Source organism: Pseudonaja textilis, chromosome 3 (genome assembly GCF_049901715.1).
Source record: "Pseudonaja textilis isolate UNSWEBS1 chromosome 3, rPseTex1.2, whole genome shotgun sequence".
NCBI classification, from domain to species: Eukaryota; Metazoa; Chordata; class Lepidosauria; order Squamata; family Elapidae; genus Pseudonaja; species Pseudonaja textilis.
Genome location: NC_141992.1, coordinates 97,803,458 through 97,819,680, shown reverse-complemented (window position 1 = coordinate 97,819,680; position 16,223 = coordinate 97,803,458). Strand labels below are relative to the sequence as shown.

The window sequence follows — 16,223 nt, the reverse complement described above, 5'->3', positions numbered from 1 at the left end:
TGTGGATCCTTGAAAGGGACAACCCCTGTTGATCGTAGGGTGTGTCCATCACAGAGATCTGAGGATGGTCGGTAGAACTATGACACAAATCTTGGCGTTGTCTCTCCCAGAGCATTGGTACAGCAACAGGAACCACTGTAGGGTTCTAGCATGAAAATGGGTCCAAGGGACAATAGAAATACAAAAAATCATCTTCCCTAGTAATTTGGATAGGAGAGCTAGCTGTACCCTTTTAAGGGTTCTGATCTCCTGAGCCAGTTCCCAGATGCTTTTCTGCCTGTCTGGGGAGAGGAAAACCTTGCCTTCCTTGTTATCAATAATGGCGCCTCGGTGAATTAATTTGGTAGAGGGTGATAAATGGCTTTTTGACCAATTTATAGAGAAGCCATGCTGTTGAAGGGTCATTAGTGTAATGTGAGTGTCCGTGTTGGCATGTTGGATGGATGACGCCAGTAACAAAATGTCATCCAAATAACATTGGAGACAGATGGGTCTGTCTCTAAGGGATGCGGCCAGGGCAGCCAAGACTTTGGTGAAGGTTCTAGGAGCTGACGCTAGGCCAAATGGGAGGGTGATGTACTCATAATGTACACTGTTATAACAAAACCGCAGAAATTTAGTATGGGAAGATCTAACTGGAACATGTAAATAAGTCTCTGTGAGGTCTATGGATGTAAGCACATCGCCTCTTCTGATGCTAAGTAAGATGGATTGGAGGGTGGTCATTTTAAATTTCTGATATACTAGAAATTGGTTTAGGCGTTTTAGGTCCAGAATTGCCCTCCATCCCCCCGAACTTTTTGGGACCACGAAGAGGTACGAATAAAAGCCATGACCCTCTTGGTCAGGTGGAACAAGTTGGATGGCCTGTGTTATAACTGTTTGCATGAGAGATCTTTTTCCAGGGTCCCTGGAAAGTGGACACCTCATAAAAAAATTCGGGGGTGGGAGGGCGGAGCTGGCATCACGGCAGTACAGCATGTGATCTTTAAGCTCTAAGATCACTGCTATCTCCATTGCAGGACGGTCCCAACAGACCTAAACCATCCCGCAGAGATGGTGACAGAGGAGGACATTGTAAAGTCCCTGGTAGATCCAGGAGAAGCCCTTTTTTCCCGTAGTGGAGAGACAGCCATTAAAACTGGTGAAGCTGGGATAGCTTTGGAACGGAAGAAAGCTGGAAAGAAAGTGTGTCAGTTTGGTGAGATAATTTTCTACTTATTTTTTTTCTGGAGAAAACACCCTAAAAGACTAAAAATTAAATTTAAAAGTGAAGATAAAAGTGCTTAAGCGGCGAGATTAAGCACAAATTAAACCTGTAGGTTTTTTCTTTCTTTTTATTGGAACTTTAGATTTTGTTAAAACTTTTCAACTGGACTGGTCTTTCCTTTTTAATTTTTATTTTTTCCTTTCAAAATAACCCTTTGGGGAAAAAAAATTTCTCTTGTTTTTTCTTTTTAATAATTTTAGATTCTTTTTATTTTTTCTATTACTGGTTTTAATACTAGAGGGGAAGGGGAAGGAAAGAGAAATAAGAAGTGCTGCCACCTGTAGGCTTGGATACATTGTTTTCCTTTCTTTCTTATTGATACATTTGTTGTTACATTCAAGGACTCTGCTTTTCATTGAAAAGATAGTGGGAAGAGCATATAGATCGTTTGCAGGTGCTCTTCTGTGGAACTACTGATAGCTGGAGTCTGGATTTGAAATTGAAGAAAGAAGATTGAAGTGACCTTGTAAAGAGAACTGGAAATTTTTGTTTTCTAATTTAGTAAAGAGCCTCGAACATATAGTGGCAGTGTTTTGCTTATTGACAAAATTGCATTTTCTCTTTCCTTTTTTTTCCTATTCCCACCCAGTTGGATTTTTATATTTGGATTTGAGTCCTTTGATGCCTCTCCCTCCTTCCTTTGTTTTACCTTTTTAGCAAGGGGAATATATAGATTCCTGTCCTTTTAACTTTTTTCCTATTTTTTTTTAATCTTTTCATCCTTTTTCCATTTTATATTTTTTCCTTTTTTCCTACATAATTGGAACCAGTTGGATTAAGGTATTCAAGTGCCTGAAGATTTTTTCCCTTCCCTTTTTTATTTTTATCTTTTGTTTTGTTTTTTTATTAATTAATTAATTAATTAATTACTGGAGTGGCAATTGGCTGCTCTTGCTTTTTCTTTTCAATTTTTCTATTAAGTACTCTAAGATGAGCAGAAAGATACCAGAAAGATACCAGAAAGATTCAATCCCGACTTCTTCTTCCTCACCATCTGGTGGACAACGATCATTACAGGTGGTGTTACAACAAGAGAAGGAGAAAGAAGTGACACTGCAGATAATTATGCAAGGAATTCAAAAGATACAATTAAAAACAGATAATATTGAAAAGAGAACGGAGAATATTGAGCAAAGAACGGAAAAGACAGATGAGAAAATTGAAAATATTCAACAGATGATGATGCAATACGAGGACAGAATTAAGAAAATTGAAGAACAAGATGTACAAAGAGGTAAGAAGATTGGAGATGTGGACATCTGATTGAGTGAAGTGGGAAGAGATAAGGGCAGATCTCTGCAATCATTGGGATGGGAAATTGATCAGAATTCTATCTTAGATTTGAAAAGATACTTAAATGTCCGACATCCCCCTCTCCAGAGGGTCCACCTCTGACAAGCCCTGGTCTATGGTGTGGACTGACCCCTCTTCCATTGGATCCATTGGATCCAATCTGTCTCCCAGTTCCTGTGGAACCATGTCTGTAGGAATAGAGAGTTCTACCCAGAGGGGGTACATGATGGAAATGTTGATCCACGATGCCCAGAGACCGCTCTGAGAGGGACCCGCAGTCCGAAGCTGTGAATGGTCGTCTTGTCCAAATCGCCTGCTGGACGCCTGCTGTTATGCCCTTTTGTTGGTGGAGATTTCCTCTAGGAGTTGCTCTTCCTGGTGAAGGCCAGCTGCAGTAGGTGTATATGTTGCCTCTGGAGCCCTTCTTGGAGGAGGTACATTGGATGGGGCCTCCTGGGGGGGGGGCTGTGCAGCTATGCTGCACCTTCTGGACAAGTCCAGAGGTGCGGGCAGAGGGCTTGTGACCTGAGTGGTGTTAGACAGAATTTGTGATGATGATGCAGCCTGTTCCGTTTCTCTGGCACGCTTTTCAGCTTGTTTTTCTCAGGCTTGATGGCGACTGCGTGCGTCCTTCTCGGCCGCCTTTGTTGGCTTTTTGAGCTCCGTGGACTTATCCCGGGCCTTAGAAGCTGCTCTAGATCTGGAACTGTAGTTGCCTGCCATGATAGTTTATTTATCCAGCTCACTAATTAAAGAGGCTGTGAATTATGGTGGCTGACACACCTAAGGGCCTGCTCCCTTAAGGGGCAGGGGATCCTTGGTATAGTTAGTCCCCCTTTAGTTTTTAATTATTATTTTTTAATTATGGTTTATAGGAATTTAGAAACGAATTATGTATTTTGAGAAGATAATGATCCTTCCTTCAATTTGGTTCTGGAATGAGTAACTTTGCAATTGATCAATGAGAATGTTTAAGAAGGAAATTTGAATTGAGGCCAGTTCTGGGAAAAAAAAACTTCAAAATGAATTCCAATTTAGGAGCAGAACACCCCCTCAGACCAATCTCCTACAATAAAAGCAGAGAGGCCTGCAACTGGTAACCTGCACAGGCGTTTAAGGCCTATTGCACACAGTTGAGCTGCTAAATAGTATCTGTGGGGTTGAGCCAGAAGTCTAAGTTCACTACTACCCAGAGAAACTGGGAGTATGGAAACCTGTCCCAAGGAAGGGAAACCTAGAAGGGAAAAATCCTCCCATAGCCAAAGGTCGCAATCTGTGAATTTTTTTTTGCCACGCGGCTGGCTTAAAATGGCAGCCACCTCGTGGCGCAAAGTCAAAAGAGCAGCTATCACTGCCCGATCTGTTGCAGGCAAAACCGCTCAGCAGGGAGGGTACAGAGCCTAATTCTCTCCCCTCGAAGGTGTTCTGCGGGGGGAAGCCTCAGATTCTGTCTGTGCGCTCGATGTTGAGAGCTGCACCAGACACTTGGAGGCTTTTGCCTCAGGATGATCGGAAGGGAAATGATCGGAGAGATAAGCCTCTGTTGTTTTGAGGCCACAGCCTCCGCTGCGCTCGAGCACATGCTCTAGCGAGCGATCTGATAAGGTCCAATGGCCAGATGGTCTAAGGAAGGCCGTCGGAAGCTACAGAGTAATAAAACGGGAGATAAATCACCAAACCTGGGTCTGCAATTTCAACAAATTATCCTAGCTCTATTCCAGCCAAAGAAACCACAACCTGATTCTAGGAAGGCTGAGCTAAAACTGGGGACGCTAAGGAGGAGTCTCATGGAGGAAGAGGAGCATCCTGAAAATTAAGCCCAGCCTACATAAGAAGAGACTGAAGCACCTCCCATTACCGGATGCTCTGAACAGCTCAGGGAGAACTTGCAGATCATTTGCATTTTCAGGTATCAAACTAGTGGCATCTATATATCGTAGCATAGTTATTGATATTTCTTAATCCAATATTAAAACATGGCCTTCTTCTAATCCATCTTCCTTTCACATATATTCAGACATATACTGTCTGATTATTCAGAGTTTCACTAAGTGGCAGCACCTAGACAATTTTGGTTGATCTGGGAAACTAAGGAGAGTCGATTTTGGAGAGTCAATATTTGAATGGGAAAGCATCTAAGAATTCAAGAATTATTATTGACAAAATTGGGAAGTAAAATCCATAAAGAAGTGAATGAAAATGACTTCTGTAGTTCTTGGAAAAATAACCACATTGATGCAGTCACAAGGTCTTGAATTCTTTATCTTGCTTATGATGAATTGTGCCGCTATAATTTAAGGAACAGCAGTTGAGAGATCCAGAGGGCATTGGTTTTCATTCTCGTTTATCAATTAATTTCTAGGGTTACAGTAATGATTTCAGACAAGGATCTCAGACACCAATCTTGTGGAGCCTTATTTCCCATCCAGTGAACTTATTGTGTCATTGAATTTGGAACCCAAAAGAAACAGTAACCCAGAGTTTGAATGGGATGCTGAATCACTGCTGAATATAATGTTCTCTTCAGACTTCACTTTTTCTCCCCCATTTACCTTTCTATTGGTAAGAATTTATAAAACAATCTAAACTCTTACATACCATAGGATATTTGTGTGAGACCATATATTTATATCTACTTTGTTTTCAAAGTGTTATTCCAAATAAATTATTTTTAAAAAAATTGGGAGTGTCATTTATTTTAAATAAGTTTAAATCGTCTTAGTTTTCAGCATAATACTTGCACACAACCACCTATCAGGAAATGGCCCATGGCTAAGGATTTAGGTAATTAGATTAGACAAATTATCTTTTTCAACACAAAGCAAGGCTTCCCTCCCCAAAACAATCCTTTGTGCATCCTCCATTTTCCAAGCAATCACCACCTCTTTTAAAATGTATTGTCAAAGGTAATAATTAACACGCAAAGAGATGGACTTTTTCCTATTATTTGAGGGCAGGAAGGACTGGCCATACTGTCACTGTGATTCAATACTATGTGGCAATTTCAAAAGCTTCTGACTAAGAGGGAAAATAATCTTAAGGTTACAACTAGTTTCTCAGCTTGGCATAATAGCTTAAAACTGGATCATAAAAGAGCATCCCAAACCAGAATTTGGGAAAATATTTGCAGCTTTAAGATTGTATACAATACCTTCAACTGCAATTGATAGATGATACTACAAATTTCTGTTAAAAAAAAAGACTGCTCCTGACATTCTCAAATTGTGGATTAACCCTATTATCTTTTACGTTGGCCATTATATGAAAGTAAATAAGTGAATTATGTCTGAAATAAATATTCTTTTATTTAATTTTAATAAAAGTGGGTCACAAAATATAGCCTTATTTGCATTAGCTTCATCTAAATAATGTAGAAGTTAAAAGGCAGTAGGTGTAGGATCAGTATTAAATGGAAATAGTAATGGTATTTCTGATACAGCTAGATTAAAGGTTTTGGGACTATTGTTGATGTCCCCATTTACTTTAGGATTAATTCTTTGGATTTAAATAAATTCCAAAGCTGCAGAGAGAATTACAATGGGAACATGGAATATAAAAAAACACAAAAGTCAGTAAGCTTAATACAGTGAATGATGAAATGAATTGACCACACTGTCAATTGAGATAGACATGGACTGGAATGAGGTAATTTTCTGTAGAAAGATCACACCTTTTATTATATAGGACACTGTTACAGATAGGAAGAATATAACAAAAACTATTTGGTTACAGTGTATACTATATCACAATACTATTTGTGATCAAATAGTATCAATTAGACTATGTGGACAATGGACTATGTTTAATATGACAGGTATCCAGGTTTATGTTCCAATCATTAAATTGGGAACTGAGGAATGGAAAAAAAGTTGTTAACAATGAAGGTGAAAAGCAACTGCCACAGATCAAGAAGCACAAGAAAGCAAACTGGATGTCAGAATAAACCAATGAATTTGCTAAGAAGACAAAAGTCAAGGCAAGAAAGATCAAAATTTCAAGAAAGAATTTAGTAAACAATTACACAAAGTTGTTTAAAAAGATAATCAGTATTACACCAATATCTGTAAAGATATTGAAGATGGAAACAGACAGAAAAACCCAAGTAAAGTCTTCATTCATTTTGAATGAAGTCAATGAAGTGACTTTGAAAAAAATATTCAGGTGCCTGATTGCATTTATACTTGATGAAATCAAAATCTTGCAGTAATGATTTCCTCTGTAACACTCTAGACAAGTGAAAGCTGAACTTTGAAGAAATAGAATAGAACATTGAAGTTTTTGAATTTTAGTGTTGGAGAAGACTCCTGACAATACCACTGATAATGAACAAAACAAAATAAATGTATTATTGAATAAATTATCCCAGAACTCTTGCTCAGGGTACAAATAACCAAGATCAAATCATCATATTTCAGGCACATTTTGCAAAGAGTTAGCTCATGGGAAAGGTCTAAATGCTATGAAAGGTGGAAAGAAAGAAAAGAGAATGTTCAGCAACAAGTGGATGGAATTAATTCCGATAGCGATAAGTATGCCATTGGAAGACCCGAAGAACCAAGATGGGGAAACACCTTCCTGAAGGAAATCAATCAATATGGTCACTAAGAGTTGACAGCATTTGATGGCATCTAATCTATCAATACATAGAAGATTTTAACTGTATTTTATATTTTTGTGATATCAATAGATCAAATTTCCTATAGCTACACATATTTAATAACTACTGAAATTTAAAATCTCAAGAATAAATTTTACTTATGCAACATTACCTGGAAATAGATACAATTTACATTGTCCGCCCAATAAATCAGAGCACTTGAGGTTTTACTTTTCATCTCTTTCCTAAGCATGTAACTAAAAATACTTCTTTGTGGCTTTTCAGTAATCACTTAAATGTTTCCAAATCTGTTGATGATAACTAAACCATATTCATAAACCTAAATAAAATATTTGTTGAAGATTGCACAATTTATTTGCACTTATGAGCTGTTTTGACCATTAGGAAATAAGGTAAGGACTTGTCTGTGTTTCATCTGGCCTATTATTATTATTGAATTTCTGTGTTTAAGAGACAAAAGGGAACCTCCCATCTCTTTTCCTCTTATACTTCTCTCTCTTTAAAATTATATTTAATATAATGTATAGTCACTGAGTGATTGTTGGGTAAACCCAGACTCTGAATATAAGAAAACAATATTTTGAACATTTTTCTTTTTGAATGAAGCATGCTACTACTTATGTATTCAGTATTCTTTCAGCATTCTTTATATGTTCAGGATTACAGTTGCTAACAAGGGCTACTGATGAATGTTAGGTATACATCCACTAGAAATCCGCCTTCTGTTCTATATTAGCATAAACATGTTGCCTGTAATTATAGAATAGTTCTTCTGCAGCAGCTTTAGGCCTCATAAGTGAAGAAAGGTTATTTTAAACAAACTTTCCATTCTGTTTTCTATTTATTGTTTTCATTCATTCATTCATTTTCATATTAGCTTTGCACTTTTGTTTTCAATCTACATAGTGATATGCTGTCACACACAAAAGAACAGGTCCACATGTTAAGTTCCAATTAAACTAATTTATTGCTCATGCTTATAGGCAGGAACCTAGCCAATGAAAGTCAGGACTATTTTGGCCACAAGATAATAGAATTCAAGAGGGTTGGATTTAGATCACTTGTAGGGATGATTCATCTGTTGACTCCATCTCAGCCTCTGCCACCTCTTCTCCTACATCTGTTGTGCTATTTCATAGCAGCCAGTGCTTTCACCAATCAAACCTTTTGACTTGTTCCTCAAAAATTCTTCTATTCCAATTCACTATTATTTCAACTCATTCCAGAAAAGAAAAGTGCTGCTTACTTTTTTCTGTCTGCTCATGTAAGAGTACATTTTTCAATCTGCTTTTTTCATCACCAAAATAAAGAAGCAGTCACTTTCCATGTCTCCCCCACATTAATACACTAATAGGAAAGTAGAATTCTGAATGGACCAGTGTGAGAAGAAAACAGTTAAATAATCCTTTTCTTGTCACTACTGTTTTCAAACCATATCACTTTAAAAAAAGGTTCTGTATGAAGTCTAATATAATTCTGATAAGAAATAAGGTAATAAATAATCTTGTTAAACCACTAAAAGGCATGAATTAATTAACACAAAATAATAATAAAATATTGCAAATACCTAAATGGTGTAACCAAAAATGATCTACTGTAATTTTTTTTACTCCAAAATATACAAGGTGAACACATTCATCGTAGCTCCAGCTCATACCTGGCTATTAACATCAGCAGTGTGTTGGAGAAGTACTGTAGCAAGTTCTTTATGTCCTCTATCACATGCCCAATGCAGCAAAGCTCTACCCTAAAATAACAATCAAAGGGGGGAAAAGTTAATTAAAATTTGGTAGTAGATCACTTATCAACATTATACCAATAAATTCATGCTAATAGCACAACTTTTTTTTTCTAACTGAAATGTCTGTATAAATCAGAAATGTATTACCAACATCAGCCTGAAATGATCCCTTGAAAGTTATAAGCTGGACCAGAAACCAATTGCCATCACATTCATCCTCTTCAGCAAAATGAATTATTAGGGGGTTCGCAATATACTGAAAATTAGCAAATTTGAAGAAAAATTTTATATCATACCAGTAGCTGATATATATATTTGCAATTTTGATTGTTACTTTGTTTCCTTTTTTCCCAAACTATGATGAAAAAAGCCAAATCTGAAATATATAAGGACACCTAGGGTGACATGTATTAATCCTATTCTATATAGTAGAAAAGAGAAGTACTCTATGCTACCCATTATGCTTCATTTTATTCATCAGCTACTGCCAAAATTCCCTCTTGGCAATCCTGTTATATTGCATTGATCAAGGAGGATGGACAAAAAAAAAAAAACCCTCCCCCTTCCATGATCTCACTGCAAATCAGCTGGCTGTGGGAAACAAGTAATCCTCAAGAATCAGGGGACTATGAAACCCTTTTGAAAACCTTCTTTGTGATATTTATTAACTTATCACTGTAAAATAACTTCCAAACACAGGATACAGGGGGCTTTGACTACTATCTCCAGCCTCACTCACGATATAAACGGTATCAATATCACGTTTAACACACACTAAACAAATTTAACAGTAACTGTAGTTCTTCAGATGATCCTCTGTGATAGTACATACATGGTTTATGTGCCTGTGTAGAAACTCAGTTGGAGCATTCCAGAGCTCTGCATTTTTATCAGGACTCTAACCTAGATAAAACAGGCCTATAAGAAGACACAACTCCCTCTTCACTATCAATGCCTATGTTGGCCACTTGATTTGCTTATTATCTTCTTCTGGGCTTGGTTGCTGGGTTTAGTACACTTCTTATACTTATGAGCACAGTTTCTAGTCAGTTTTCTAATAGGGCAATTAGATGATAAAGTTTCAAGCTCATTTACCAGTCGTGTGTTGAAGAATCTCAATAAAAAAGAGTAAAGTTCAAGCTTCCTAAGAGAGCATTTTGCAGCAACAATGGACTTTGTACTTGGCATAACTGACAAATGGGAGTAGGAGATAGACTGAATTGTTAGGCTTCTATGTTATTTGCAATAGTAAAGGCCTACTCCCAAAATAGCATTTATAAACTATCAATGAACTACTGTAATAATCTTGCTTTGTGGAGGAGAGCTGAAGATGGCATTGATGAGCAGACAAGATAATCCATTTGCTCTATGTCTCATTTTATTTCATTTGTTTTATTCACAATTTATTTTATTTTACTTTGCTAGCAAATTTTTACTATCTTTACCCTTAAGCCACCTGAACATCTTGGAATTTAATTCAAATCTCTTGAAAGAGACTAAATTAAGTTGTATCTCTCATTGACAGAGCAAACTTTTCAGATGTCAGACATGAAAATGATGATGTGAAACTTTAGACATACCCTTTAGTAATATTACAAGATATGCAAAAATGGAGAGCTAGAACAGTGTAGTAATTAAGGTGTGGATCAGCACAATGGAGACATCAACTGAAAGCCATAGCATCTTACTGCGTGGTTTTTTACTTTATGGGCTGCTCACTTTCTCTCTCGGCCCAATATGCCTCACAAGTTTATTTTGTGGGGAAGATGTGTGTTATATATGAACCCCTCTACAAAAGATAGGATGTAAATCTAACAATACAAATTACCACAACTTTACACATTTTTGGTTTTTAAAAATTTCTTTAAATTTGAGACTGTGGACACCACCTAAAAATCTTCAGTTGAGCATCCACATTGACAACACTTGGCATATGTTATCCATTTGATAATTGTCTATTTTAAATGAATTTCTGAACTGCTTCCCAATATTACTTTCATATTGCAGCTCTGATATATAGATATTTAGAAATATCTAAATTTCTGCAATTTCTATTCATCACTGCATTAAAATGTTTTAACTTATTAAATTTCTCTTGACAGACTGCATTTAAAGGCAAAGGGCCAAAGTTAGGGGAAAAGGTACAGTACTCTAATTTTCATAGTAATTAATTATTACATAGCTTAGTTTATGCTTTTGCTTCCTCTCATAGCTGCATCTATGGCCTGGGGAAAAGTTAATGGTTTGTGCAGTTTTAAATATGCCAGGACATATTGATATCATAAAAAAATTAACTGTATAACCACCCAGAGTTGCTCTGTAAGATGGGTTTCTAATCTGATAAATGAATGAATGAATTTTAAAATAGGGATTAATATTTTTAAGAACCATCTCAGATTTAATTTGACCATGCTATCATTTATCCTTAGAATTACATTCTCTAATATTCTTCATGAAATAAAAATAAAGCAGATCATATATATGGTCTTTCTGGATAGTTCAGCCTTTTCAATTCTGCAACTTATAAAGAAGTGTCTGGTTAAATTTAGCTCCAGTTCATTACAGAACTCCAGGTTATAAACAAGCAATATATTTCTCTACCCATCAAAAATAGCATAGCATTTACACTGTTCAAAAGAATATCAGACTATTATTTCTGAGTAGGAAAATGTTGCTTCTGATATCATGCATTAAGCTTTTCAACAACCTTTTTCACCCAATATTTTATTTTACAGCAACCTATTTTAATTATAGTAATTTACTGTATCTTGAATTAAATACATTTTGGCAATGATTCTTCATAGAAAAGTTCAGAATTCCTCCCCTTAAAGCAGGGGTAGGATTCTACCAGTTCGCACCTATTTGCTAGAACCGGTTATTAACATTCTAAGCACTTCAGAGAACCAGTTGTTAGAAGAAATTACTGGCCTAATCCTGTAAGGAAGGCAGGAAGGAAACATTCTGGTGTTGCTTACAGAAACTGCCTCTCCATTAACACTCATTACATTCTTGGCAGGAAGTGTCTCTGGAACTTCTCTGGAGTTTTTTTCCCTTCTTTTGCTAGTACTTTGCTTGTGTGGAGTGACCATTCAAAGTTATAATGGCACTGAAAAAAGTGACTTATGACCTTTTTTCACACATACGACTGTTGCAGCATCCCCAGTCTTGAGAGGCCTGGCAAAGAGATGCGTGCCTCAATGTGAGTGATATTGAGTTGGCCACATCCAGCCAATAACATGACCACCAAGCCATGTCCACCCAGTCACATGACCACCAAGTTATGCCCACCACCTAAGTCACGCCCACAGAACTGTTTTTTAAAAAAAATTGAATCCCACCCCTGCCCTAAAGCTATATAAATTGTTTATTTTCCAGCACTCTGGTACAAAACACAGAACTGAAAAGCAGAACACAAAATTTAACAGTCAGGGTTACAAGTTATTTACATTTCATTCAGTGAATGAATACTTACTTAAATTTTAATCTGTGAATAATTCAGACTTTTATTATCATAGTTTACTCTGGATACTGATTCTATTAAATAGCATATTTAAAGATTAAATACAAGTAATTAAAGCTCTGGCTTTAGTTTTTCCTAGAATAAACCACCTTGATAATACTATATGGATGTACGTCCACACAGAAGTTTCCCCAACCCCTATTCTTTCTTTCTTTCTTTCTTTCTTTCTTTCTTTCTTTCTTTCTTTCTTTCTTTCTTTCTTTCTTTCTTTCTTTCTTTCTTTCTTTCTTTCTTTCTTTCTTTCTGCCTTCCATTCCTGTGTAAATTCCCAATATTTTAATAACTAAAACATTGGGCATTTTGTGTGGATTCATTTTCTATAAGCTATCTCTCTTCATAAAATCTTAAGTAAGTTTTTTAACTCAAGTACCAACATTAAAAATTCATATACCATCCTTTAAATGTCAATACTAAAATTTCTCACTAATGATCTGGGGGGGGGGGGAGAATCGAGACAGATTGTGAAACATACAGTAATTCACACGTACACTACAATGTATTATTTACAGCTAACATGGGTAAATTGTAATTCACTTTTTTATCCCTGGCTCTGGCCCTCTGCCTTTTTTAGATGCAATCTGTCATAAATAAATTTGGCATGTTAACATTTGTTATTTGACCTTGAAAAGCACATATAGAAACTTCAACAAAACATATTCTTCCTGAATGTCTATATACATTTACATTTAAGACAAAAAATTTTTTTTAAGAAGTTGGCAGATAGCATAGCCCGGAGTCATTTCACTGAAGAAATATTTCAAATATTAACTTTCGTAATTACAAAGAACGATCTCTGTATTAAAGTTGTTTTCAAGGGATTTATACCCAGAAGAATAAGTTTCAAATTACATTTCCACATCTTTCCAAACTCCACAGATAAAAAATTAATTTTTTCACATTAACATTTTGACAAATAGCAAAAAAAATACCGTATGGAAAGTATTTGTTTGACATTTTCTGAATTCATATTGCAAATTAGATTAATCACCTGCAATATTCCAATATCTAAAGTCAAAATTTTACAACCTGATCAATATATGGTCTAAATTGTAAGAATTCTTAATATTCACTAAATTCCAAGAAGGAATTGCCATTAGACAGCCCCCACTCACTTAAACTATAAATTATAATTGTTAGTTATTATTTTTACTTTTTATTTATAGTAATGTTTTTTCTCATTTTAATTTTCATCATGTTTCAATGAAGGTAGTATTTAAAGTAATCCAAATTCTGTTTCAAGAAAACTGGTGTCTGAGGTTGGTACAAATGATATAAACTGAACTGTTTTATGTAAGCTAGTAAATCATAAAAAATGATACAGTTATGTTGTGTGTTCTTATGAACAGTCTGTTCCCAGAAGAAGCTGTTATACAAAAAGATTTGAAATGAAACTTATCTCACTTAAGCATGGAGAACAATGTAAGAATTTCCTAGTAGATAAAATAAAACAAAATTAAGTTTTAAAAATTAAGAAGAAAATAAAGATGCCAATCCCAGAGATCAATTGGAATAATTTGTTCTTACTTGACTTAACAAAAAAGATTGTTAAAGTTTTGAATAAAATCAAGACAAGGGCCAATAATCATTTGAATAGATTAAAGAATAAAATTATTTTCCACAAAAGGAAAGAACACAAAGTTGGCTTATTATGGATAGTTCTTTGTAGAATTGTTGACATCTGGACTGGAAAAATATTGTATGTTGGATTTGCTTGTATCTAAAAGTTGATATATAGAAATCATAGAATGATTTTTATATTTTTAAGTAATATCATTATTTTAGCAATCTATTGGATTTTTTTGCTTGAGATCTGGATTAGAAAAAGAACACTGGTTATTGGACTTGCTACAGATAAGAATCAACTTGGGAGATAAAGAGGTTTATAACTGTTAATCAAGAGAAGGCAACCAGATACAGTGAAATAGTTTATATTTATTGTGATGAGAATGGGAAGTTGCTTTCTCAGTTTTTTCTTTTTTCTATTTTTTCTTTTCTTTCTTTTCCTTTCCTTTTTTTTTTTTGCTTTTCTACTTTTTATTTTTTCTTTTCTTTTTTGACTTTCTCTTATCTTTTAATGTTGTAGTTTAAACTTTTCATAAAAATTACTGAAAAAATACCAAACCTGAAAGCTTGGAAATCATAGGAGTGTCTTTCTAAAGTACTGTGATTAAAACACTTCTAAAGCATATATGAAGATCTGCTGTCTTAAAATTTGACTTTTTAAAATTTGATATACTTCTCATATAGGAAACATTTTGTTTACTGCAGTATTTATCATTTCTATTTTCATTGTTTTCACACAACTGTAAAAATCAAAATATTCTTAGGTGTAATAGCATACCGCAGTTTCATCTATAAAATGAAATATTCCTATAAGCCTTGTTTGAGAAAATGCCCATTACTTGCATACTTTTAAACTGCATAAATGTACTTAAATAATACATCATAAGAGTTATTTTTACTGCAATAGACTACTGCAATAACCTATCTAAAAATTATAAAATTGCAGTCAAAGAAGAAGCATAAGTATTAAGCTAAAAAAATAATAATACTACCTGACTAAGAACTATTTTTCAGAAGCAAATATGCTGGCTGGAAATTTGTATATATTCCATTCAACGACTTTAACTACTGTAGAGATTTGAGAATTAAAACTAATCATGTGTCAAATCTTCATTTATAATTCAAACAAATTTGTCTTCTGTAGCTGAAATATCTTTGCCCTCTAATAGTTCTAATAGAGTCAATGGCACTTCAAAAGCTCCTTAAGCACTGAAAAGTTTCAGTTCACTTCATGCAGGATGAAGGCTTCTAGCTTTGAATTTTAAACTCTTTACTCTGCTTTCAACAAATTAATTTATTTGAATTCCTGATTAATAATAAAAGGCCATGCCATCAGCATTCAGAACTCCAGCCGGGAATGTCATGGCTCAAAGGACAGAAATCTGCTCAGCGTTACAAGAGAACCCAACTGAATTTGTGGCGTCTCAGTCTATGAATGTGTAAGCACTTCATCTGTTCGTTATAAAACAATGTATTGGGAGACTACGTATGTTGCAGACCAAGAGCAGAACAAGCAGCCAGTATGATAAGGGGGAAACCAACAAGTCAGACAGATTTTATTTTTGTCTGACCATAAATACAAATGTGTCACAGAAGTGTGCTCTTCTAGCATCTCTTGGGTTTTAAAAATGGGATTTTGCTAACTCCATTTCAAGTATTTAAGTTAACACTGCTACAGAATTATTAGTGCAGGTGACTGTTGCAAAGCAAAAGATAATTGAATGGCATCCTATTTAGTGTTTCTTTAAATGAATTTATTTCCCTGTGTTTAGTTCAGCTTCTATGCACATAGAACACAAGAAGAATACTAACTTAAATAAACAGCATTGTTAAACTTTTCCTTCTTAGCAACACGACATGACAAGAACAAAAATGGCTACATACAACAAACTGAAATAAAAAATCACAGAACCTCTTAGATAAGTTACACAGTGGTTGAAAGCCAGGGCATATCAAAGTGGCAATATTTTAGCTAACCACAATAATACAGTGCTCAAACAGAATGAAAGAATTCCAAACAAAAAAAGAAATCTTACAGGAAAAAATAAATAAAAATACTATAGTTCATCCAGAGGAGCCACAGAACTGCTCTTATATAAGCTTTAGACTCTTACTTCATTGTTGATTATGTAGTTCTGGTGATTACTAAATTCCTACTAAAGTTAAGAACACCAGCTGTGTATCAGCTCAAGGGCATGACTTTTCCTTCCTCACCAAC

At 35.2% G+C, this 16,223-nt stretch overlaps 1 protein-coding gene across 1 annotated transcript in view; it reads right to left on the bottom strand.

Moving 5' to 3' along the window:
- The window catches only part of ACBD6 (acyl-CoA binding domain containing 6), a 119,860-nt gene that overhangs the window by 57,889 nt on the left and 45,748 nt on the right, over positions 1–16,223 (bottom strand). The window contains exon 6 of the mRNA XM_026703297.2: positions 8,839–8,928. Coding sequence (XP_026559082.2) covers positions 8,839–8,928 — 90 coding nt within the window. The remainder of the gene's footprint in view (positions 1–8,838; positions 8,929–16,223) is intronic.